This window comes from Lupinus angustifolius, chromosome LG08 (assembly GCF_001865875.1).
Source record: "Lupinus angustifolius cultivar Tanjil chromosome LG08, LupAngTanjil_v1.0, whole genome shotgun sequence".
Lineage (NCBI taxonomy): Eukaryota > Viridiplantae > Streptophyta > Magnoliopsida > Fabales > Fabaceae > Lupinus > Lupinus angustifolius.
In genome coordinates, this window is record NC_032016.1 from 22344519 (window position 1) to 22371886 (window position 27368).

General features: G+C 29.9%; 2 protein-coding genes, 1 long non-coding RNA gene and 1 pseudogene across 3 annotated transcripts; all 4 read right to left on the reverse strand.

Moving 5' to 3' along the window:
- Positions 1076–4063, reverse strand: LOC109354022 (annotated as a pseudogene).
- LOC109355203 lies at positions 4067–4718 on the reverse strand. The gene is made up of 3 exons (XR_002108635.1): positions 4533–4718; positions 4153–4424; positions 4067–4080 (listed from the first exon to the last, which is right to left on the reverse strand). It is a non-coding gene; the product is annotated as an uncharacterized LOC109355203 (long non-coding RNA).
- Positions 16334–17471, reverse strand: LOC109354023 (cysteine-rich repeat secretory protein 38-like). The gene has a single exon (XM_019596377.1). The coding sequence runs from the start codon at positions 17213–17215 to the stop codon at positions 16334–16336; it is 882 nt and encodes a 293-aa protein (XP_019451922.1). The 5' UTR covers positions 17216–17471.
- On the reverse strand, positions 18228–20715 carry LOC109355266. Its single transcript, XM_019598325.1, has 3 exons — positions 19645–20715; positions 18865–19395; positions 18228–18761 (listed from the first exon to the last, which is right to left on the reverse strand). Exons 1-3 carry the CDS (start codon positions 20431–20433, stop codon positions 18651–18653), a joined length of 1431 nt encoding a protein of 476 aa, XP_019453870.1. The 5' UTR covers positions 20434–20715; the 3' UTR covers positions 18228–18650.

Below are 27368 nucleotides of genomic sequence, written 5' to 3' on the forward strand. Positions count from 1 at the left end.
CCAATTATTCAATTTCAAGAGGACACCCACATATATAGTGTTTGTTTAGGTTAATATAAAACATTGAGTTGTCTTCTTCTATTAGTCGAATGAGTTAGACTTTGAACCCATTTTGGTTATGATTTCTTATCACAAAAATCCAATTACAGATTTAAACTATAATAATTTATTTAAAAATTCACACATAAATTAGGGAAATACTTAGAGTGCACCAAACATCCCTTAAAAGTCCCTCCATCAATGCCAACTTCAAACCCCTAAACAAACTCCCACAAACTCCTTCACCTTATACCTCATTCTCCAACCTCTCACAAAGAAGCTTTATCTTCCTCACTCCATTTTAGCTTCATATAAAACCTCTGCCAAATTCCACTTCATTTTTAACTTCATCTTCACCTTATTGTATATATGTGATTGGCCATAAAATATTTAATTTTTTAATAACATTTTTTGCAACAAATCATAATAAGTAACACATAGAGTGTTATTTTTTTGTATATAAATGTTGTGCTCCTCTAGAATTATAAGTGAGTGGCATGCCATGTTTTCATTTTCGTGTGCACAAAGGGTTATATAATAAATGTGAAAAAGATTGATCTACACGATGGCAGATTCATGCGCCGCCAAACTCAAAGGTGTGGATTTGACTAAAATGAGCTCTGAAAGTGGTGGTGTCATGGAATTGAAGGCAACGTAAAAGATGAAATGAGAGCATATAAAAGAGCGAGAAGGTAGTCTAGGAAAATTTAATGACAAAGTGGTGGTGAAATTTTATATGTGAAGGGTTAAAATTATTCAAGTACCTCTTCCTTTTTGAAATACTAGTTAGGTCTCTCAAAAATTAAAAACTTAAAATGATCCAAAAATATTCAAATATAGGTCAAATTAGTTTTTTATCATGTATTATAAAACATGTTACAGATGACTAATTTGATCTATACTTAAAAATTTTGGGAAATTTTTTGGGGTTTTCAATTTTTGAAATGTCAAACTAATAAGGTGAAAAAACATGAGAGGCTCAAATGAATATTTACTCTGACATTTTAATCTTTGAAACTACATTAAGCACGTGCCATATAAAAATCACATTTCATCTATGTACATGTTTCATGTTTGTCTCCCCGACAACAATGGGTTCAATTATCATGGACCAAATTCTATTTTTTGCTGCATTATCTGGGGCACCATGGCCATCGCCATAAAGGTATGTGCACTGAGACATACTAGCAAGGTTGATTACTATTTCCATGAAATGTTTTGGGAATGGAGAATATGTGACTCGATCTTTGTTCAACTTTTTCCAAGTTTCCTCAAGCAAACTGTGGATATGTTTATAAGCATCCTCATAACTAATACCATTTTCACACATGTAGCATACAATCGAGTTTGCTACTTCCCCTCTTCGTAATTCACTCTGCAATATTAAAATATATGATCAAGTAATTAATCTTACACAATTGCCCAAGTATCAAATTTAATTAGTATTCCTTATTTTATTATTCTTTTTGGTACAATGTATTTCTAATTAGTTGGCATGATGCAAGATTAAAGATTTGCTTGTGAAATAACTCAACAATGATTCATGATGTTTTAAATAATGATATGACACAATTTAATTGGCTGAGAAAGTATATGAGATAACATTTTGGGCAGCTAATATATATTCGCAATATTAAGGTAGGTTAGATTAGTAAAACTACCACTGAAGTATCCAAATCATTGCAAAGGCGAAAAATAATGGATGGCCTACGCAGTAGATCATGGTAATTCTCCAAGGAAATAAGAGCCTCTTTAGTGATGTTTTGATTTAGCAATAAATATGCATGAATCAATATAACTATACCAGACACCGACACCCACACATTGTTGAGGTAGTCATTAAATTTTGGTAAATTTTTGTCCCGACCCCACTTAGCTTCTTGTAAGAATGCTTTAGACATATCTGACCACTATAATTGTATTAAAAAAGAAGTTCAGTTTAGTGTTAACATATAACTAAGGAAATATAATTAATAAAAAATTAATTTATATTGCATAACTAAATACATTACTATAAATTTGATCTAATTAAAAAAGAGAGTTTGCTATCAATTTTCACATACCGCTTTTGTGAGGTATAGGAGGATATCTTGTCCTTGGTCTTTCAATGTATCATAAGCTAATTCGTTTACAGTGTTGTAAAGAGCTAGGAAGCATATCTTCATATAATCTGGAAGAAGTTGAATTGATTAATATCCCAACTGAAAGAAACACATTTAATAGCTTAGTGATTAACATTGACGAATACTCACTACAATACTATATGTGTGATGAAGAGTATAACAGTTTAAGGGAATAAATAATTAAACAAATAAATTACCTTTCCACAGCTGCAGTAAAAAGCTATAGTTCATCCAAGGTGCCATAAACATTATCAATGATAGTTATTAGGGATGTCACTTTAGTTAAACATTTGCGAACATGACTAAACTGAGGTGCAAAGATCATTCCAACCGTCCAAAAGAAACACTCCATTAGCCTGTCCCTACTAAAGCTTATCTTTGACTAGTCTCATCCCCTTCCACCACCTTCATTAATTAGTATGCAACAATAATTTAACCTCTTTGTCGTATATTAGGAAAATGTAGATTAATAAAGACTTTTATAGTAATAAATTGTTGACAAAAACAACATATATGGAAGAAGCACTTGTATGTTTTATTTTTGTATTATCAAGGATATCCTCTCACCTTTTTCGGGAAAGAACTAATCTCTTTCGGGGTTCGTGGCTGTCACTCTTAACAAGTGTCGCTTCCAGCAATCGAACTCTTGACCTTGGAGATCTAGTGAGGCCTTACACCACTAAATAAACGCCTTGTTGGTAGAAGCACTTCTAAGTTGTGGTGTTTATAATAATTTTTATAAAATAATAAGTTTTTATATATGAAAATTGTATTATAATAACCCATATTTTTTTTCATATAGCAAGTCCCATGAAAAAAAGTATTAATACTCTTATAATATATAAAGGTAACTTCCCTTTCAAATCATTTAGATCTAGGTTCTATTTGTCAAAACAAGTGTTGTACCTCAATTTTTGATTATATGATGTTTCAGAGTTGCTACTATATTTTTTTATGTGGTTAAAATATAGAAATTTATATTTTTTTTGTATGCATGTTATAAAATGGTATCTAAGATAATTGCATAGATTAAATATACCCATAATTTATTTTATTAAAAATAAATACTTTTTTTTGTCTCTCTCATAATATTAAATCTTCGTCCTGCGTATACCTATATGCACTATGAAATCAAGATTACATAATTTTATGTTAAAAATTAATTCTATGTGACAACTTAAAAATATAATTGGTAAACAATTAAATTTTATCCATTCCAAAAAGGGTTGATACACAAATTAAACATATTTTTATTATTGGAGTTGAAAATACTCCAATAGTAATTAACCACTCATGAAATCAAATATCTAACCTCACACATTTCTTAGTTGATTTTTAGGTCAATCATTTTTGCTACATTTGTAAATATATAATTATGTAATGGAATTATAAGTTTTATGATTCATTATAATCTCTTAACTTAATTATAGTGTGATAAGTAATATGAGGTATAGACATGAGAATATCTCCCTTCATAATGAATAATATAGACTCGTTATTTTGTTAGATATATGAATACCAAATTATTGTGTAGAAGTATAAACTTATTGTGACAATTCTTGGATATCCTTCTGCAATGTTGATTGGACAATATTGAAATTTAGTTTGGCCGAATCAAGTAACACACTATTTGCATCATTTCTACTACCGTATGTATTAATATAACACTAGGCTTCCATCCTTTGGATTATATGATGCATGGGAAGCTCCAACACATGGCTCACTTTTTCAAAATGAATACTTCTATCTTCTTTATGCACCCTGAGATTGAAGCTAGTAAAATCCTTGGCCTTATCCAGGATTTCTTCTCCTTCATAACCCATAAATGAAGCCTCATATAGACTTGATATTCCTTTAATATCTTTGTCAAGGCTTACCTTATAATTATCATTATGGTCCATAAATCTCTCAAAAATATCTGCATTGTTACATTAAATGAAATCAAAAGTCTATATTTTACCTATTTTTTGTCATAACTAAACTGTTATACCTACTAAGACTTCATAACCATATTCTCTGAGGAGCCTAAAGCTTAAAGCAGCTTCATGGAGGCTTGTGTGAGTACTTTGGACATTATATATTTCCAGAGAGAGAAACTTGTCGAGAACTTTTGCTATTTCCTTTTTAAAATGGTAGCTAAGATCCAATCGTTTCACATCATCAATTAAGCTCCAATGTTGTCTATATATCTACATTTTCATCAATGATCATTCTCCTCACTTGCTCTTGTAGCTTCATGGAATTCTCCTCATATCTTATATCCTATGTACATATACACAAATATCAAATCAAGCATGAGTATCATATAATAGCTAGAAAATGATCTTTTAAGTTAAAATCAATTAATCTACATAAAGATGAATTGTGCACCGCATAATCATGCTTTAAGGACTGCAAAAAATTGTAATCCCAGATATGAGGTTGGTAATTGGCTGATTTCCTCTCAGAAACATTTGTGGTTGCCAAGCATCGGAGGGGGAATCAATTCAATGCACTAGTAGACTATGCCCTCCTGGTTTTATATTTTTGCCTAAACTAGTAAGTGAAATGAAGAAGGAATTAGCAATATGGAACTAACCAGAGCCATCAAATCATATGTTGAATGAAGCTTGCATATGGGTTGTTAGTTGGGGTGGGATCATATTTATAGTTCATCATCAATGTATTAAAGTCCGTGTAAAAAGGGATATTTATTAGTAGTATTAAGAGAAAAATGTATGCACTTATATGATTATTATATATTGTTATTGCATTATTCATTATTAATATTTAATTATTATTGATTTTTATAAAATAATATAAATAAATGGTTTATGATGTATTAAATTTGCATAAATTTTTATACTAACAGTGCATAAATGTTATATTTTTTATATTTTGTACACCTTGAGCTAATATTGATGAAGATCACATATCCTAAAATCATGTCTCAAACCATATCACATCCAATAAAATATTGACACATGATAAAAACTCACATACAACTTTAATTTTGTTTGTCACTACTCAATTTTTTACAATAAATATTAACATTTCATTAGATGAAATTTAAGTGAGGACATGATTTTCGGATATGTGATCTTCTTTCATTATTAGCATTTTAGGTTGTCCATGGGGACCATATGTAGTTATTGGGCAAATAGGTCATAAAAAATCTATCTCTTAGCCCAAAATGTCCACTTCACTCGTGCATTTTCTATCAGGCAAGGAGGGCCACCCACATATATTATTATCTTAATTATTAAATGTTATATTTTGACTCTCGATTGGATTTGAAGAATATTAAATTTTAAATTGTTTAAACTATTTTGTACTATCAAGGATATTCTTTCACCTTATGAGTAATGAATTAATCTTTTTAGAATATGTGAGTGCATCTCCCAAATAAGTGTTGCTCTCAACAATTGAACCATTAACTTTTTTATCTTTATGAGAATCTAACAGAGTCTTATACTACTAAATCAATATATTATTGATTGTTTGAACTAGCTAGTACATTATTATTTGTAATAATTATTTTAAAATTGTGCTAGTAACATAAGATTTTTTTTATTCTTTTTTTGGGCATTGGTGCATGTACTTTAATAATAAGATGCAGTGTCTTTTTACCTAAAGTCGATTGCTCGAGCTCATGTGCAGATTATATATTATATATGCATAATGTTCGTCCTTTTAGCTTTATACTTACCAGCCTCTCATTTTGCATTCAGTGCCTATTCACACCCAATTTTATTTTCCTGATATCAAGTATATATACAAAAAATTTATAAATGTGTTATTAGATGTTTTTTGTTTAAGTCAAAATTATTCTTCTTGGGATGATGAAGAGAGAAAATAGAAGTACGAGAATGTGTGGAATAGTATTAATGCATTGATGAAAAATAATAAAAGAGCATGTGAAAGTTTTTTTTTTTTTGTATTAATGAGATTTTGTTGGACCGTCTGGATCTCACTTTGAGTTCAGTATCACAAGAAGATCCAAGAGAGACATAAAACTACCTCCTAAATTTAAAGATTATCTTATGTAATTGGAAAAAGATTATGATAAGATTATATTTTGTTAATTTTAGATTTAATTTCCAAATAATTGGATTAAGATTATATTTCATCAATCCATATATTAGATTTCAAATACTATTTAAGTAATATTAACCCTCATTCAAAGGGCATCAATAAAAATTACATTTTTTTTATCATTCTTAGTTTTCCTTTAGTATATTAGAATTATTCACTGCTAGGGTATCACCCTAACATTGGTGCTTTCATTGTTGTTCTCATGCCTCATAAACCTTCTTCGTCTTCTTCATCCACACACTCTACCATGGAGGACACTTCCAATGCGATGGTTCTAGAAAAATTGGCTGCTATGCAGCAGAACATGAATGAGCGACAGGATCTATTCCAAGCGTCCATGGAAGCCCGCAAGGAAAGCACCCTTAATGGGTTAGTGGAAAAGATTGCAAGGTTAACCACAAACACAACACAAACACCACCACCACCACCATATGGCTTTCAACCAACACCACCGCCACCATATGGCTCCAAACCAAGACCACCAGAAACTCCATATGGTTGTAGACCATTTCCACCACCAAGAAATATAAAACCTCCAAAATTACAACTACAACCATTTGATGTTACAGAACCACAAGATTGGTTATTCCAAGCAGAACAATATTTCATCTTATATCAACTCGCTCCATTTCAACGCCTTGAACTCGTAGCATTTTCAATGAAAGGAAACGCCTTAAGTTGGTATAAGTGGATGTTTCAGACCAATCAATTAACAAGTTAGGAAGGCTTTACAAAAGCTCTAGTGGTACGTTTTGGACCATCTACATTTGCAAATCCTCAAGCTGAACTATTTAAATTAAAACAAAGTACTACAGTCACAAATTACCAAACCAGATTTGAACGTCTCTAAAATCAAGTAGTTGGAATGACTCCTGAAATGTTGCTCAAGTGTTTCTTACCTGGACTTCATCCAGAGATTGGGCACGAACTAGCAGTTCAGCAACCCTTTTCAGTGATTCATGCAATTGGGTTGGCAAAATTGGTGGAAAATAAAATCGATGCGGCAAAGGCCACATCAAATCGTTCATGGCGCTCCCAAACAACTACAATAACCAGTCCCTAGACTGCTGGACTTAATGGTGTTAGTCAAACTACATCGCACACTCTGCCCATAAAAAGACTCACTACAACTCAAATGCAGGAACGACGCATACAAAGACTATGTTATAATTACGATGAGAAGTTCGTTCCAGGACACCGTTGCCAACCAAAGCAATTCCTCTTTATGCTGAGTCGGGAAGGTAGTGAGGGTCTAATTGTTAATGACCCTAATTTACCAATGTTGGATGCGGAATGCATAGCTCATGACATAGACCAATCAGAAATTATTCACTTCCACCTATCTAATCACGCTCTACAAGGTAACCATTCTCCAAAGACTTAAATTTAAAGGCCGGATTTTTGGACATACAGTGACTGTGTTAGTAGATACGGGTAGTTCACACCATGTTATGCAACCCCGAGATGCACAATTTTTACAGCTACCTATCTGCTCAACCCTAAAGTTTCCAGTCATGGTAGGTAATGGTGAGCGTATTTATTGTGTTGGCTTATGTAAAGAAACTCCTATCAACGTACAACAACAACAACTATTTCACATTCCATTTTATTTTTCACCAATACAAGGAGCTGGTGTGGTATTAGGGATTAAATGGTTAAGTAACCTAGGACCAGTCACTTTAGATTTTGTCATTCCCTCTATAACATTCACATATGACAATAAACCCATCACCTTAACCGGACAACCCTCAACTTCACCAACATTATCCACCTTCCACCAACTCAAAAGACTAACACATACAGATGCTATTGCAGACATATTCTGTGTCACAGTCGCACCCACCCAAACACAATCACCAACAACATAGACAACCTATCTAGCCTTAACAGACTCAAACAATACCCACAATAAAGCTATCCAACCCATACTAAAGGAGTTTGAGTCAATCTTCAGTACCCCAAAAGGATTACCACCACAAAGACCACATGATCATAAAATTGTCCTCCTACCCAACTCATCCTCAATTAATGTTAAACCTTACTGATATCCTCACTCCCAAAAGGAAGCAATGGCAACTCTATTATCAGAAATATTACAAGCTGGTATAGTAGTACCAAGTACTAGCTCATTTTCATCCCCAGTTTTACTAGTTCGAAAGAAAGATGGATGATTAATGACGTACCTGATACAAATAATATAACAATTAAAACTGTAGTACTAGGAAGTGACTCCTAGGTCGTTTCCCAAGGATTATCTTCCAAGCAAAGCTTCAAACACCTTACACTCACACACACAAGGGGGTTTTTGTTGTTGGATAGTATGAACATAATTTAAATTCAGAAATAGTAGTTAAGCAATGTAATACAATGGCTAAATCTATTTGGTTCGTTTGTTCACAACTCAATCCTCAGTTTCAAAAGATTATTTTCAGATTCCAACCATTAACTTCCGAATTTGTTGAGAATCAATTAACTAAACGATAATCAATTCAAAGTTCCAGAACCTAAACCTCAAACTAGGCGAAATCAGTATAAGCATGAAACGATTAACAAAAACTAAGTATTCATGCACTAGATAAGTTTCTAAGCAATGGAATTAAGCAAATCATATTCAGAAATAAGATAGAAGAAATCAAAAATAAAGAAACTGAAAATGCATTAATAACAAAACCTCAAGAGTTGTGATACATTACCAAAGGAACTTATTCCATAAATTTAGTCTTTCATGGCAATGGAAGAACAAACCGAAAATGAAAAATGAAGAATGAGTGAAACCCTAGCAGAGCAAAAAGAGGGAAAATGAAAATGTGTTTATGTTTCAAAGTGAGGAAAAGTAAAGTGTGTGTTAGGAGTGGGGAATCCGAATTTAACCCCTCCAACATACATAAAATCAAATTGGGCCTAAACAATGGGCCCAAAGCTAAATTGCAATAAAAACAACTCCTAAAATAAAAATATAATCTTCACTTCAGCACATATTCTCGACTTCCATAATGCCCAAAATGCGATTGGTGACAAATGTGATCTGAAAATGATAATAGATTTAATCAGGCCAAATAATCCCAAATTAACTCATTTTAGGAATATTAGTCCAATAAAGTCTAAAACACACTTGGGCAAAATCAAGAAATAAGGCTATGCAAACCAATATGCACCAAAGTGAGTCATGCAAGAAGATCACAAAAACTATGAAATAAGGCTATGCAAACCAATATGCACCAAAGTGAGTCATGCAAGAACTTGGGCAAAATCAAGAAATAAGGCTATGCAAACCAATATGCACCAAAGTGAGTCATGCAAGAAGATCACAAAAACTATGAAATAAGGCTATGCAAACCAATATGCACCAAAGTGAGTCATGCAAGAAGATTACAAAAACTATGTCATCTTTTTTATCTTGCATGACTCACTTCTTAATTTTCTTCTCTATTCTTAATTCAGTTTACTTCTTAATCTTCTCTTCTTTTGAAACTCACAAACTACTTCTACATTTTTTTCCTATTTATTAGACAGATCTAATTTCTTCAATCGTCAAACGAGGTATGATTTTATACTCATTTTATTTTTTTATTACTTCATCATTCATGAATCGATCCAACAAGATATTCATTGGTATATATAAATTTTATTTCGTTTTTCATAAATCAAAGAGATACAAGCCTTAAAAGAAAAAACTGATATAATTTTGAACATATTTGGATTCTCACTACTATCATTAGGGTTTGTCCACACATACTAAAGTTCTAGATCTGATCCAAAACATGTATTTTTCAAATAGATGGAGGTTTCAGTGTTGAATCTATTTTCATCATCAGGTATCCTGATAAGCCATTTTACCATTTTTTTGTTTGGAAGTTTCAAATTGTTTAATATTCATATTATTTATATTCGATTTCGTCTAATGCAAAGCTTCAATGCTCTTATTTCGTTATTAATTTTGTCTAATTTGTTTATTTTTAATAATTAATAATGATGTTACAAATATAGGGTTGAAGTTGTGTTCTTCTTTTCAAGGTTGAAAGAACTTCGTCAAATTATGATCTTTAGCTCCAATGCATTATTCACTTCTTGGGTTTGATATTTTTTTATAGTGAGTTTGTTTCTAATTTTAAATTTTATATGGTCGGAGTTGTCTTCCACTTTTCAATTATTCATATGTCATTCAGTTAGACAATGAATTTATTTCAAAATAATCATTTTAATACTAATTATTTAAATAGATCTTAAAACTTTTTCAATTAATATTATTTAATTATATTTAAAACTGAAATAGTAGAAATTCAATCTTATTAAAACATTCTCAATTAATATCACCTAATCACTTTTTTTAATTTTGAAACACTAAACAGTATATGTAGTAGTTGCACATTAAATAGTAGATCTTAAAACGTTCTCAGTTAATATCATTTAAACATTTTTTTAAACTTAAATAGGAGGAATTCATTGTTACTAATAATAGCATGTTATAATACTACAATTAATAAGGAAATCTGTTGATATTCTATTTCGCTCATGAAATAATAGACAATGATTTCATTTCAAAATAATCGTTTTAATATTAATTATTTACGTAGATCTTAAAACATTTTCAATTAATATTATTTAATTATATTTAAAACTGAAATAGTAGGAATTCAATCTTATTAAAACATTCTCAATTAGTATCACCTAAACATTTTTTTAAAATTTTAAAACACTAAATAGGATATGTAGTAATTGCTCATATAAATAGTAAATCTTAAAATGTTCTCAATTAATATCATTTAATAATTTTTTTAAACTTAAATAGGAGGAATTCATTGTTACTATTAATAGAATGAGTATTGATATTCCAATTAATAAGGAAATATTCTACTCCGCTTAAAAAAAATAGATAATGAACTTTTTTCAAAATAATCATTTTTAATACTAATTATTTAAATAGATATTAAAACATTTTTAATTAATATTATTTTTAAAATGGAAATAGTAGAAATTCAATCTTATTAAAATATTATCAATTAAAATCATCTAATCATTTTAAAGTTTTAAAACACTAAATAGAATACATAGAAATTACACATTTAAATAGTAGATTTTAAAACATTCTCAATTAATATCATTTAATCATTTTTGAAAACTTAAATATTCTACTTCGCTTAAAAACTAATAGACAATAAATTTGTTTTAAAATAATCATTTTTAATACTAATTATTTAAATAGATCCTAAAACGTTTTCAATTAATATTATTTTTAAAACTGAAATAGTAGGAATTCAATCTTATTAAAACATTATCAATTAAAATCATACATTTTAAAGTTTTAAAACATTAAATAGAATATGTAGAAATTACGCATTTAAATAGTAGATCTTAAAATGTTCTCAATTAATATCATTTAATCATTTTTTAAAACTTAAATAGGAGGAATCTATTGTTACTATTAATAGAATGAGCTATGATATTACAATTAATAGGAAAATCTCTTGATACTTTATCTCACTTAAAAATTAATAGACAATGAATTTATTTCAAAATAATCATTTTTAATACTAATTATTTAAATAGATCTTAAAACGTTCTCAATTAATATTATTTAATTATTTTTATAACTTAAATAGTAAGAATTCAATCTTATTAAATAACATCTAATCACTTTTTAAATTTTAAAATGCTAAGTGGAATATGTAGGAATTACGCATTTAAATTGTAGATCTTAAAATTTTCTCAATTAATAGCATTTAATCATTTTTTTAAACTTAAATAGTAGGAATCCGTTATTATTATTAACAGAATGAGCTATGATATTAAAATTAATAAGGAAATTTGTTGATATTCTATCTCACTTAAAAAATAATATACAATAAATTTATTTAAAAATAAAAAAAATTAACAACAATTATTTAAATAGATCTTAAAGTTTTGTCAATTAATATTATTTAATTATTTTTAAAACTTAAATAATAGGAATTCAATCTTATTAAAAGATTCTCAATTAATATCATCTATCATTTTTAAATTTTAAACACTAAATGGAATATGCAGAAATTACGCATTTAAATAGTAGATCTTAAAACTTTCTCAACTAATAGCATTTAATTATTTTTTAAAACTTAAATAGTAGGAATATGTTGTTATTATTAAGAGAATGAGATATGATGTCACAATTAATAAAGAATTATGTTGATATTTTATATTGCTTGAAAAATGATAAAAGATTTACATTTGTCTAAAAGAATAAAATTATCAGTCTACCCCAACTAATGTTATTTTTATTTTACAATCGTATTATTCTTCTACTTGTATTTATGGCTTAAAAATAATATATTTGATTTGATTGTGATAATGAATTGATTAATTTTATATTTATTTTATGATTTATTTTTGATTGATTAATTTCAGGTCATACTTATTATGGATATAAATTTGAGACGATGTTCATCATGTATATATTTTTTGATAATGAATTGTGTCCAATTTCATGCAAAACAACATATTGAAAAATTTCACCAAAATATAACATAATAGAGGTTGACATTGTTCTTTAAAGTTGTATGCCTTTTTGTCTCATTTGGGTTTGTTTCAAGATGTTATTTTTTACTTTGTCTGAGAAATATAATTAATATCGCTCATTCGAGTTGAGTAGTTCTTATTGATAAAAATGTAATAAATTTATAAAATTAGGTAATATGGGTAACACATGTATTCTTAATAATGTGAATGTATGTGTAACATGCATGTTTTAAGTATACGAATGTGCGGGTAATAGGTGTATTCTTAACCATGTGAATTTATGGGTAACATATGTGAATTTATGGGAAAAATTTAAGGGTCACATGTTTGTTCTTAACAACATGAATGCATGGGTAACATGTGTATTCTTAACCATACAAATGTACGAATAACATGTGTGTTCTAAACCATGTGAATGCACATGTAATATGTACATTCTTAACCATGCGGCAAAAAATATCGTCCTTGCAAATGCACGAGTAACTTGCTAGCTTAATAGTAGTATAGATATATGAGGAGGGATACGTTTACAACAAAGTTTTGTTACACTAATTACATTCAATCTCAGTCATTTATTTTCTTAAATATAATTGACCAAATAGGTTAGTGCAATAAGTTATTTAAGATTTTTATTTTTCTCTCATCATTTATTGCACTTACTCATTTTGCGGTTAGATTTAAGAAAATGAATGACTGAAATTGAGTGTAACTAGTGTAACTTAACTTGGGTGTAAACGTATCTCTCATCTAGATATATATATACAAATAAATTTTATGTAAAAACCATTTTATATAGCAAAGTTATATGTTGGAAGGAGAGCACATTTATTGTCCACAGTTTGTGTCATTTCATGTGTTATGAGTTTGTGATTGGTCAGAAAAATACTTAATAATTAAATTTTAACTTAAATATATTTTTTCTGATCCATCATAAGTCCATGACACATGAAGTGACATAAACTGTGGACAACACATGTTTCCATTTTTCATCTAAAAAAACTCAAGAAGTATATAATTATTGTAACCTCTTTTTTCATGCTTTCTTCTTTTTATACATTATGTATATACTTATGCTTATGCATGTGAGGCACATTGTGAGAAACATGATCTTGCAGGTTGCAACTACTCAAGTCTTCGAAAAATAATGATAATTATGGCTTAACTAAATGAATATAGGTGAATAACCCAATCAACTACTATCTAATATGTACAACAAGATTTCTATATCTAGGAAACAACTTTTTTATTTGAAAAAAAACTGAATTAAATAGATTGTTTTTGTTGTTTTTCTGTTATCAATATTATTTTTTCTTCTAAAAATTGGATCAAATTTCATAAGTTAATAGTATTCTTCTAATGATATATACACCATTAAAAAGATATATTATGGAAATAAATTATTTGTTCAGCTAACAATCAAATATAAAAATAATTTATACATCACAAAAATCTAACGTTAACAAAATGTATATATCACAAAAAATTTAATGTTAAAATAATTTATACATCACAAATATGATTTTTTAATTGTGGGTAACTAATCAAAATTGAAGGGTAAAATTCAATGATATGAAAATCGGACTGGACGGTTCGACCTGTCTAATCGTTGACTGGTGTTCCAAACGGTCTTCGTTTGTACAGTTAATCATACACTAATTTGACCGTTTTAGACCGTCCAAAATCCGATTCAGTCGGATGAAACTGGAATAACTCGGAATAATCCAGCCACAAAACGAAACGGTTTACCAGAAGGTAGAACTACCGGTGATTCAGAGGAGACAGAAGGAAGATGAATGACTTTGAAAAGATATGCAGGTTACAAAAATGAAAGGATAAGGATTGTATAACAAACACAAAATGTCGGTGTTGGTTGTCATCTCTGTTATGCTAGGTATTATGCACCTACTATTATTACTGCACAATTAGAATTCGGTTTATGTTGTGTGAACGTTGGGTCGGGTCACAAGATGAGTTAGCCTAATGTGTACATAATTTATAATTGTATATTATAGTATGTTATACACTCATACTTCCAAGATCATTTGTTCTCATTCATATTTCATTTGGTGTCCCCATCTAATCAAAGAATTTTATTTGATTAAAAATAAAAATTATAATATCATAAATTAATATTTGTATACTATTCTATAAAATTTGATTGACTTAATAGATGAAGACATAATTTTCTTGGGATAAAGGATCGTTGTCCATTTTCTTAAAACACGTGTGAGGGCATGAAGCCATGAGTTTCTAGTTATTTACTCATCTTTTTTTGTTGCTCATTCTTCAAGAGTTTTATAATTTATTATTACTACTAGTGGTCATTAAAAAAATAGTAGGTAGGATATGTATAATTATATATATAATTATTAATTTTATATAATATACGGTTCTATCATACGGTTTAACTGTTTAAACTTTAAATCAGTTAGACCCTCTATAAAAAAACTTTCTAGTTTGATGTCTAGTCCGACTTTTATAACATTACTAAAATTAGTGATCGAATTATTGAAAATTATTTTAACTTTCTAAACAATACTTCAATTAGCATTCTAAAAAATAGTTTTCAAACATTGTTATTTTTTAAAAGTTAAAAACTCCCTTCAATTTTTATTTAGTTAACAATTCTAATAATTTATTAACTAAACTTCAAAAAAGCTCGAACATCACCCTAGTAGACTATACCACATTTATTGGATTGTATTGTGACGAGTGCTGGTCCTAACATATTTATGGCTCTGTGGGTGAGTCCTAAATTTATTAAAATAAATTTTATGAACAATTTTGATAAGAATTACAATAAGTTCTTACACCCTACGGGTTAGAATATAATTTTATCAAGAAATATAAAAAATAAACAGGTGAGTTGCTCTCTTCCCAATCCCTTCTTCAATATATTAATATCATTTCTATGGTCAAAGCTTAAGAACCCCATCTCCACCATAATGTCTTACACTACTATTATCATTTTAGATGTCTCAATAGTATTCTAATCTAATTAAAGATTATCACATAATTAAAAAGAATAGTTATAAAAATAGAAAATAACTTTTATATTACTTCATGTAATACAATTGGTTTAGGACATAGAGAGTAACAAATTATTAAGTTGAGGCAATTTTTTCAATTCAGATTATTCAGGACAAGACAGATAAGAAACACTGTAGAAATAATTCAGTAAATAAGGATCACCAACTAATGCAAAATGAATGTAATACTTCTACATTGATAGTATAAAAATCATTATATTATACACCATTAATTTGGATTATTTGGTTGAAAATAATGATTATTATTGAAGATGATAATTAAAAATGGATGTTGGAAGATACAATGATAGTATAAAAACTCTCTTACGCTATCAATGAATATATTTTTTGTAGTACAAAATACAAAGGCAACAAACTGATAATGATTAAGCCAATAACACTCCAACAAATGAGTTGATGAGATGTCACATCTTATGTCACACACACTTTTACTTAAGTTAACCATGCATAAATTCGTAATTAATCACATATATTAACTGGTTAATGCTACAACTTCATTAACAGACTAATATATATAATTAACTATTAATTCATACATACATAGTTTACTAAATATTAGGAATTATAAGATAATAAATGTGACAACAACCCTATGACAACTATAACCACAGCAGCATCCAAGCAATGTGAAGAGGCAACAGGTTGAGGCTGTGGAGAAATAGCATCATAACTAGTTGGAGGAAGAGGAATATGTTTATCATTAACAAAGGGTTTCAGCTCATATCTTACTCTACAAATCTCACTATACACTTTAACCCCTTCTTTTCCTTCACCACAATCTGGTTTTGCAACAAAAGCCACTGATTGAGTAAGACATTTCTTGCATGCCAAGCGAGATAGGTCTCTACTACACTGTGCCAATCCATATGCTGTGTGAAATTCATCTATTTCTGATTTTCCAGATGCATACATTTTTGGATTCAACACAGCTTCCTCAGTAACTTTGCTAAGAAAATCTTGGATCCTCTGACTAAACTGAATGGCAATAATTGGGTCACTCACATTCACATTTTTAGAGGACTGCATGCATAATAAAACATTGTTCATAGTTTCACCAAAAAAGTCATGGCTTGAGTACCTTACTGTGCAGTTTTCATGCATAACGATACCACCTTTGTTATTTGGGCAGAATGTAAGTATGTCATTGCTTGCACTAACAACACAGTTCTTACAATCTGTGGGAGAGAGATCACCACGGCAAAGAGCTAGCCCGTGTGTTCGGTTTTCGCCTTCGCCTTTTGAAGCCATGGTGAAGCCATTGGTCGGAGCTTCATTGGTGAGGTAGCTGAAAAGCTCTTCTAGGTTTGTGTAATAAGGGTCGCTGGTGGTGTAATTTCCTGAATGTGAACACTCATGCATAAGGTCCTCTCCTGAAGTGGTATAGTGGAAGAAGCTGAATGCTAATAAAAGGAATGAAAAGAACTTGAACATTGCCATTGGTGTTATATTTTGGCTATGGTTTCAATTCAATTTTTGGAGAGAGTGGTGCAATGCACATTTATAGGCATTGTAGTACAATGGAAACATATATTGGTGCTATTTCAGAGTATGAAAAGTAGCAACCAATCCTGAGTTGCTGTGTATGAGTTTTCTTTATTAATGTGCAGTTACATGACTTCTTAATTTCACCTAACTTTCCTGGCTTTTGATGATCACCATAGCTTATATAAGTTGATTAATTTACTTAGCCAGCATTGGACCGTCCCACTGAAAATTATACGAGTGTAATATCTATCCACTATGGGTGTAAAGATTTATACAAAATCATTACATCATCCACCCTATATACAGCACATACCACCTTATATAAGCATTGTGGTAAACTGGTTTTGTTAATATTTTGCTCTATTTGTAACTCTTTAGAGAAACCAAAAGTCAGGGGTGCACAGAACTAAAAGCTAATACATCTACTCTTCCAGTCTTCTACATTCACATAACGGTAACTGTAATATCCGCAACAATATGGCCCTTGGTACACTACATTAGATTAAAAGAACCAGCTCTTGGTCAAATACTCAGAAGCAACTATCACTTTCAAAGTTCACACGAGGTGAATATAATTAAACCTTTTTCTTAACTTAACTAAGAGGTTTCGGTTGCTCTATATAATTAGCAATAGAGACAAACACCATTTTTTCCTTATATATACGAATTTCCTATAGTAGATTCTTGCACCTAATTGATGATGCATTGCTGTAAGCCTTATGTACTGCAAGGATGAGTATTATATATTTTATCGAGTTGTGGTTTGGGTGAGACCATTCAGAGCCTGGCCGGATTTGAATCCTATTCGATAAGGCCACAACCAAAGTTTATTCTGGCCACTCAAGCTAGCTCTAAATCAACAATAACCAATAATCAAGTCATATTCTTACTAGGTGTGGTCGGCTACAGTTGAAAGACATTATAATGCAGTATTATATAAATCATGTCAATTGATAAAACATTGATCTTTAAATCTTGGTTTAGGAGTTTTCTCTTATTGCATTTAATACTTGAATATCTATCATTGTAAGTACAAAATATTGAGGCTAAACATATTACTAAATATGTGCTCATTCATTACAAAATGTGCTGCCAAAGAATCTCTGCTTCCATGGAGTTACTCATTGCTGTCTCACGTGCTATCAGTATTGGTATATCTACACGTAGCATCACGATAACAACTGCATTCTGAACAGCTGAATCTATAGTGAAGTTACAGAGTTATTTCCTTCAAAGCATTCTCCCATCCTATCTAGTATCTAGTCGAGTGGGTGTGGTTTTTCTTCTTATTTTCCTAGCTGCTATACTCATGTGTGGGCTGTTATACGTGTCTTTGTTATGAAGCTTTCTCTAGTGTACATCAGCATAGGTTTAACATATGCTTCCATCAGTGCATGTGAATCAATTCTTCATCTTTGCATTCTCTGATAGCAATTTCTAGTTGGTCATGTGCACTAGAGGGCAATACATCACAACAGTGCCTTCTTGGAGCCTGCAACTGAATACAGAAAAAAATAGTTTATAAGTACTAATACCAATGTCAAGTTGAGACCATCCTAATTAACAGCCCTGAAGAAATATCAGTGTACAAATATAGTTACCTGTTTAATGTCAAGGTCTAGCTTATCTGAGACCACTCTGATCCCTTCCAATTTTCTCGGCGATGCTACATCATTTGAGCAATTTTGAAAAGATCTCTTATAGCTGGTTATGATGCCATCCTTACCAGAAGACACATTGTCTAGATAGAAAATGGTGGATCTTCTACAAGGGTCCCGGTGAGGTTCTTTCGTGTTGAAAGTATATGACTTTGCCAACATGTTCCCTTTCCTCCACTGCTTGAATGTTTCTTGCACGCTCAGAACATCTGGCAAAAACATACGGTTCGGGAAAACCTGAACAGCGTAGCCCCATGACACTGAAATTGTCCATGAAAACCATCTATCATAGCAAATTGTTTGTTGTAGGACTCTCTGGGAATCAACATTCACAACTTTAAATAAATGCTTCAAAGCTTGCGTAGTTGTCATGTTCGGAAAGATTGGATCAGTGTAATCTGGGTGATGCAGGGACAACAAGGGAGTTACTGGATGTGCAGCCAATAGACCAAAAGCATTTCCCTTCAAATCAACCTTATCCAAATTCACAATCACAAAACATAAGATTAACAAAGGATGATCTAGGAAACACTAATATAGGATAAAGTACATGGATACAACACCATTACAGTTATGTTGATAACAAAAGAAATTCCAAGAGTTAATTGGAAGATATATAGATAAAACTATCTAAAAAGTATCAATGTGATAGGATAGTCAAAAGGAAGAAAATCAAGTATGATCTATACTTTTCAGCATTTTAAAATTCAAAAGATTTGTTACCTGGTGAAAACCTGGTTCATGTGTTAATCCTACACCAAGCTCAGCTAAGCAAGAGTACACTCTGCCATCACTTCCATAGAGATGTGGATACCTTTCGATACAAGAATCAAAAACCTTGACCAGGACTTTTGCAAGAGAGGAACTGATAGCAAAACCTGCACCACCAAAGGCCATTCCAAAACCAAACAACCGGTTCTGCTCATACACCTCAGAGTGTGCACCAATATAGTACCAAAGCTCATGATCATATTTGGACAGTGTTTTCACCACATTGTCTGGGAAGAAAACAGTGTCATCATCTCCAAACACGTACCATTTAACATCTGAATGATTCAATGCTATGGTCTCAGCAACAACACGCGCTACGCGGATCGCTGATCTTAGACCCCCTTTGCAAGTGTAGCGAAAGTGTGAAGTGTTTTGAGAGACACATAATGGAGGAAGAGAAGAAGTATCATTTTCAACATGGCCTTTTTCATCTGGGATACTATCTACAAACACACACCCTTTCATTGCATTATTGGGTTTCCACCAAATCTTAACATACTCCTTTCTTTTAGGCCATGAACTCTTACTTGAAGCAATTCCAAACACAAGATGATCAAGGGTTGTTGTTGTTGTTGTTGTTGGTATAGACACATCTTGTGATGAAGAAGAATGCACATGTACTAGCTTTGATGTGCCCAAGAGTAGCATTGATGCAAGGACATAAAGGCCACAGAATGAAGAGATTACTAGAATGAAGTTAATCAGAGACTGGACTTTAGAGGGTTTGTGAAATAACTTCATATTAACAAGGAATGAAAAATGGATCTAGAGATTAGTGAAGAAGATGCAGAATACTAATAGTATAATTTTAACTTCACATGATTTTATGTGTTTTGTGGGAGAAAGGGTTGTGACAGATAATTAAACAAAGTGCCACCGTGATCAACGGGGCATCCAAGATGCAAAATTTGACATTTTAAGTTAGTTAAACTCCATTGTATAGAAAAGGGTAGGTCTAGAAGAAGAAACTGTGTCCTTTCCAATTAGATTTGCACAATTGGTTGGTGATTTTGGTCACTCTAGTTGGATTGAAGTCAAAGTAAGTATACATCGGAAGAGGACGTGCAGGAGAGTATGGAATGTGAGTAATAAAAATGAGTTTTATGATTTATAATTTTTTATTAAAAATAATTTTAAATATAATAAATTACATTGGCACTCTAGAATCCTAGTGAAATTATATAAATTAATATAAACAAGTACAAATAGTATACAAGTTAATATATTTATATTATTTTTGGTTCATTATAAGATGAATATATAATTTTAAGGAAATATTGTTTAAATGATTCTTGTATTATATTGTAACCAACAAAAATAATGAAAATATATTGACTCGTATGCTATTTATATTTTTCCACAATATATCATATTATGTTTAACTTAATTATACTTATCGTCATTTTTTTTGTTCAAAAATTTTTTATAGGTATGAAAAAATGGAGATAGTTTGTGTAGTTTTATTAAAATTTAGGAAATGTCATTTTTTCAAACCACTTATCTATTCGTTAAATCCTAACTTTATTAAAAAGATTTTGAGAGACACATGTGATCCGGTTTGATTGGAAGGTAGAGTTGGTGAAGGGGGAAAAGGGTAGGCCACCTATCAAGTTAAGTTCTCCTAATCCTCCACAAAAATTTGACAAGTGCTTTGCTTTGGGGTAAATGCATTTATTAGTAAGAAGAAATAGATGGGCATAATGAAACGGGTGGACATTTAATGTCCCAAAACAGTATATTATTATATGTATTACTTACTATAGATAATTATTAAAATTTTAATTTAAATATATATTTTTAATCAATCATAAGCAGTGAGAAGTGATACACTTTATAGAAAACAGATGTGCTCCCTAATAAAACAACACCATGTGCTAGGGAATGGGGTTATGCTATATTATAATTCAGGTATGAAAATGAAGTTCTACTGTTGGAACGTTTAACATGTAGGCAAATCCAAAGCCAAAACTCTTCATTTTACTGATTTTGCTTATGCTATAGCTCTTACCCAAAATGTTAGTTTGTAATTTGTGGGAAAAATATCATTAATATATAATTTAATGTTCGGAGACTTTATAGATTTAAAGATATATAATACATACTAAAATGATGAATATTATCATCATATATAATCAAGATTTTTTATGTCAAATCATCAATAAAAACTAGACCGGAAGCGTATCTTATTATATTTGTAGAGAATATGGTAATGAATTTTGTACCATCCTTATCATGCATATACAAACTCCATGTTATTTGTCTTTGTATGCAAATGTATGTTCGTAATAGATTATGTGAGTTTTTTTGGTTTTTCAATTGTAGATCACCATTAGCCTTAATTTTTCCTCGAATGGGATGAAGAGAATGAATTCTATGTTGTGGTTGATGTTGTTGAATTGTGTTTTGTTGTAATCTATAATTGCATACCATAACCTCTTATTTATAAGAAGTATATATCATTTCATAAAGGGTGATACTACTTGATTTTCTTATTTCAATTTTGTCCATCATAAAATAAAAATAAGACTTTGGGTATCTACATAATAATTTTTATGATAATTATGTCTATAGTCGTATATCTTATTTGAATTAAATCACTTTAATTTGTTTACTTAAAATAATGAATCTAAACACATCTAAACATTAAAGTCAAAATTTCTTACATAATTTTCCTCTTACCGTCTAACAGCCAATCAAAATGACTTGTTCAAATGTGTCTCTTTATATGGTGACTTATTTTGGACTTCGTATTTGGTCTTCTTCTAGTGCATCAAACTAAGTAATCCGTAATTAGTTTTAATTATCAGCTAATACAAACATATTAATGTAATTGTTAAAGGTGTTAACCTGTATGTTAAAAAGATGTATGCACTAATAATATATGAATTTTATACATTATCACTACATCATCCATCATTAATATTTAATAATTTTTTTGATTTTTTAGAAAAAGTAATCAGAATGAATAGTAGATGATGTGATGTTTGTATGCAAAAACAATGTATAGATTTTACACACTAACTATAATGTAACTTAATAGTTTATTAGATAGTTAATTATGACTAGAAAAAAGGACAAACAATAAATAGTTAATACATATTGATTTCCAAAATCAATAAAAAAACAAAAATATAACTAGAGTGACAATAAAATTGAAATCACATAGTAATATTAGTATTAGCACCGTATGCTTACTTCATTATTTATCTTCTATCTACTGTTTCTTGAAAGAGAGGACAAAAATACTACCAAACAATAATTTAAAGATTCCATATAGTGAGGGACAGATGTAATTGCCACAGAACTGGTAAAGACTTCTTTTTAAGAACCGAGATCGTCTGTCCCTTCCCTTTCCTGTCTCGGTGTCTCTGGCCAATCAGTATTTGCAAAAAATAAAAAATAATCATTCAATTTAATTTAATTTTATAAAAATAATTTATTAAATAAATGTGTCTAAATACAAGTGGCTGAGACAGGATTGGGGACACCAATTTAGGACAGGTGATCCATCCTCTTTTTACTGTATCTTGAAACATGCAAAATGCGTATGGGACGGTGCAGAATAATGCTAAGCAACTCCTCATATATTAAGGGCTTCAGCCTTCAAGCTCCAAGACCTAGGATTCGGTACGAGAATGATATTTAGCCATGTAACATGGAAATAAGACAAGCTCAAATCTAAAACTAGGAAGTTTGGCTTCAGAAATTAGGTCTGTTGTTATTTGTAAATTCAATTTTTTTATTGCCAAAAACCATGTTCAATTATAAATGACTATATTTAATTACATGTTCGCTAATCATGGTTAAAGGAAAAATGATGAATTAATAATATTTTTTATCTTCATATTAATGTTTTTATTTAAATGCACAAAAAGTGGGGTATCTATTCTATTATTGTTATTATTGTTGAGGAGTATAAGATAATAGGTCTCAACTCTCGCGTATTCTTAAAATAAATAAATTGAGAGACTAAAATTTAACATGACTCATTAAATTTGAAGAGTAGTACCAACGGGCGTTGGTTCAAGTGGTACATGTTTGATTCTCCTTAAGTAAGAACCCGGGTTCGAGTCTTGTGGATAGAAAAAATGCCCGTTGGGAGAGTTAGCCCCACTTACCTGTGGATGTTTCCGGCTCGGATAGGATTGCCTCCAGTGCGAGGATACCTGTGGGAAACAAAAAAAATTTGAAGAGTACAAATGTTTAAATCTTTTTTTTTTGGGTACTATCCCTTCACCCTCTTTTAGTGAATGAGTTAATTTATTTCGGGGTTTCGTGTTATCCCTACCGAGTGTTATTCATAAGAATCAAATCATTAACATTTTAGTCTTTCCACGTATCAACATAGTTTTATATCATTATACTAACGTCTTGTCAATATAAATGTGTATCTTTTTTCAGTATTATGAATAATATTTTTTCATTTTTTGGGTAAGAAATTAATCATTTTTTAGTCATGTAGATGTTGCTCTTCACAAGTATAAATTTAATATCAAAATAGCAATTCCAAAATAAAATAATAATATATGTCACTTCTAAACTAAAAGTTAATAAAAAAAATATTGTTTTGTTTATTTAGTAACTACTATGATACATGTGCGACGCACATAAGTGATAATGTACTTTGTACGAATTTATTTAAAAAATGAAAGTATAAATTTTATTGAAAATGTTATTGAACTTTACTTCATAAAAAATGATGTTATGTATTTAATTGTTGATATAGAGTTGTTGACTAATAAGATATTATTCAACATATTATATTAAATAAATACAAATTTGTTAAGAATAAAAAATTGAAAGATAATGTAAAATAAATTGAAGAATACATATTAGAGATTTTGGAAAACTTTATAAACTATATTTGTTGTTGTTTTTAGTGGTGGACCATCCTTATTATATATCAATATCTTTAATCATTTTTTATCTGAACTCTTGAAATAGTTACATATAATTGATCATGACAAAATATTAGTCTAGTTAAATATAACCCCGACTTTTAGTAACATTCAATCTTGTATCATTACATTTTTAGACTGATCTAAATTGTTCAATATCATTATTGAAGTTCCAACTTTCAACTTAATCTTATGAGTGGGAAGACTAAATGTTATAAGTCGGTTTAGAAATTCAATAGCTACTATGTTACATGCTTCTTTTTCATTAACACAAGACATCAATTGAGTCTGAACTTAGATATGCATTTTCACCACTTATAGTTGTACATTAGAATATTTATCAATATAACTTTAATAAATATATTATATCGAACATAATAAAAATTTAAAGGTAACTAAAAAAATTCACTTGAAATTATAGTTAAAACATATTTATTGATTTGATTATTGATGCAAGTATTATCTTAGCTTGAGGAAATTGGTTGTAGATTTGGACGGGTCTAGAATATGACATCAATTGAATTATTAAATTCGATAATAATATTTTTTCTGAAATATCAACTTTAGAACAACTACCATTAGGCTTCGATAATTTTCCATCTCCCCTTCAATATCCACTCAAAGAATTGCTTGGTTTTTGTTGCATTGTCATGATTTTTTAGATGCATATTTTTGTAAGAGTTAAAATTGTCAATGATTTTGGTAATTTATCTTTTTTGTCGATAACATTTTTCTTGTTGCAGCTAGTTATGGGGATGACAAAAAAAATCAACCCGTGGCTACAGATGAAAATGCCTGCAACGGATACCCACAAAAATAGCTTATGGGTGGGAACATGTTTTATAATACCCGCAGCGTGAGCACTCGCATATAAATAAATATATTTTTAATTAAATTTTTATTATAATTTCATAATTCATAATGTGGTGGAAACTAAACATGTAAGTATTGCTTCTATTGAATAAATTATTCATTTTGTGAGAGGAATTGAATTTTTTCTTGGGCAAACAACCCTCCAACAACTAGATTGTTTTTAGCGTGGTATGTTGGCTGTGTATTTTCTTTTGTTAGTTAATAACCTCTAGATTTTAAAGTGGAATTGCAATATATTATTTTTGAAATATGACATTGGCTATTGTAAAATGGCTTTTGGTCAGTTGAGGTATAAAATTCGTAATGAATATAGTTGACAATCGTGTACTCTTTTTATGTAGTCAAACTGAATGAATTCTTTACAGGTACATTGTGAGAAATTACTTTTATGGGTGCACACACAAAATACTATTTATTATATTATTATATATCATGAATGAATTTATTATTGATCTACAAATTGAACATTTCAACTTCCCAAAGTATATTTAATATACAAATTGAATATTTTAACTTCCTAGAAGTATATTGCAGAAGAGGTCAGTTCCACTTGCTCTTTGTGCCACCCAGCTAATTTATACCTATAGCTTCACTCATGACTAAAGATGAGACTAACTTGTCCAAACTTATGTCATCAATGCAGCAAAGAAAAAAATAAAATGAAAAAATGAGTGCATTTAATTTGTGAGCTTGTGAAACTGGATGAGACAATGACTCATGCACTTGGTGAGATGTTAGAAATAATGTCATATCTCTTTAACTCTTCGTGATCAAAAAACTGCAAACCTTCCATATGAAAGCTCTTACTGTGGGATTAGCTTCTTGAATGTTTGGATTGAAGTATTCAACAAACTATATATGAAATTGAACATGATTAAAAAATAAATATATATTATATATTATAGTTAACTTATTTATATATATATATATATATATACTCCCTTTATTGATTTATTTTCCATGAATTGCTAAAACAAAAAAAAATAAGTTCATCAAAATTCAAGATCTAATAAATCGAATAATTTAAAATTACTTTTCAAATTAACGGATTTGTGACTCCCGAATATCTAACTGTTTTATTAATTTTTTATAACGTATTCTATTTTTCTTTGACAAATAAGACAGTAATCATTATATGCTTAGTACAAAAATATAACTGACTCAAACACATAAGAGGACATATAATGAAACAAACATTTGCAATAGTAAAATAAAATAAAAATCAACTCATACACATAATATAAGAATCTAGATAATGAATTCAGTAAAGCTTAATAAGAGACTTATCATATGATATTTGGAGTCCAGGAGTGGCTAGTGCTACCACCACCAAGTAATCCATATGAAAATGAGGTCAACTTATCATTTTGTAAGGACTCATAAAAATGAAGTAAAATATCAGTTCACTAAAGTATCATTTTTTAAGCTCTATTTACTAAAATTGCACAAAATAAGGACTCATAAAAATATAGTAAATAATGTTTAATGAAAATGTAATGTCTAACTAAAAAATACACAAAAAGCTTCATTTCAATAGTCAAGTGAAGATAGTAAAGAGCACATCTTTACTGAAAGTGGTGACCTAAACCTGATTTTTAGCTTATTTGGCTGAACATAGTTAAGATGAATATCAAATGTTTCATCTTTAACAAAAAACATATCATTATTGAACCGAAACTGTTTTTCAGCAAAGTAATTGTCAAAAAATTTATAAAAAAATTAGTTTTGTAGTGACTAAAAATGGTCTTAAGAAAAATGAATAGTAAAGCTTCAAAAAGAAAAATGGTCTCACAAAGCTTCATTTCAGTAGTGAAGTGATGATACTAAAGGGCACATCTTTACTAAAAGTGATGACCTAAACCTGATTTTCAGCTTATTTGGCTGAACAGATTTAAGATCAAGAAC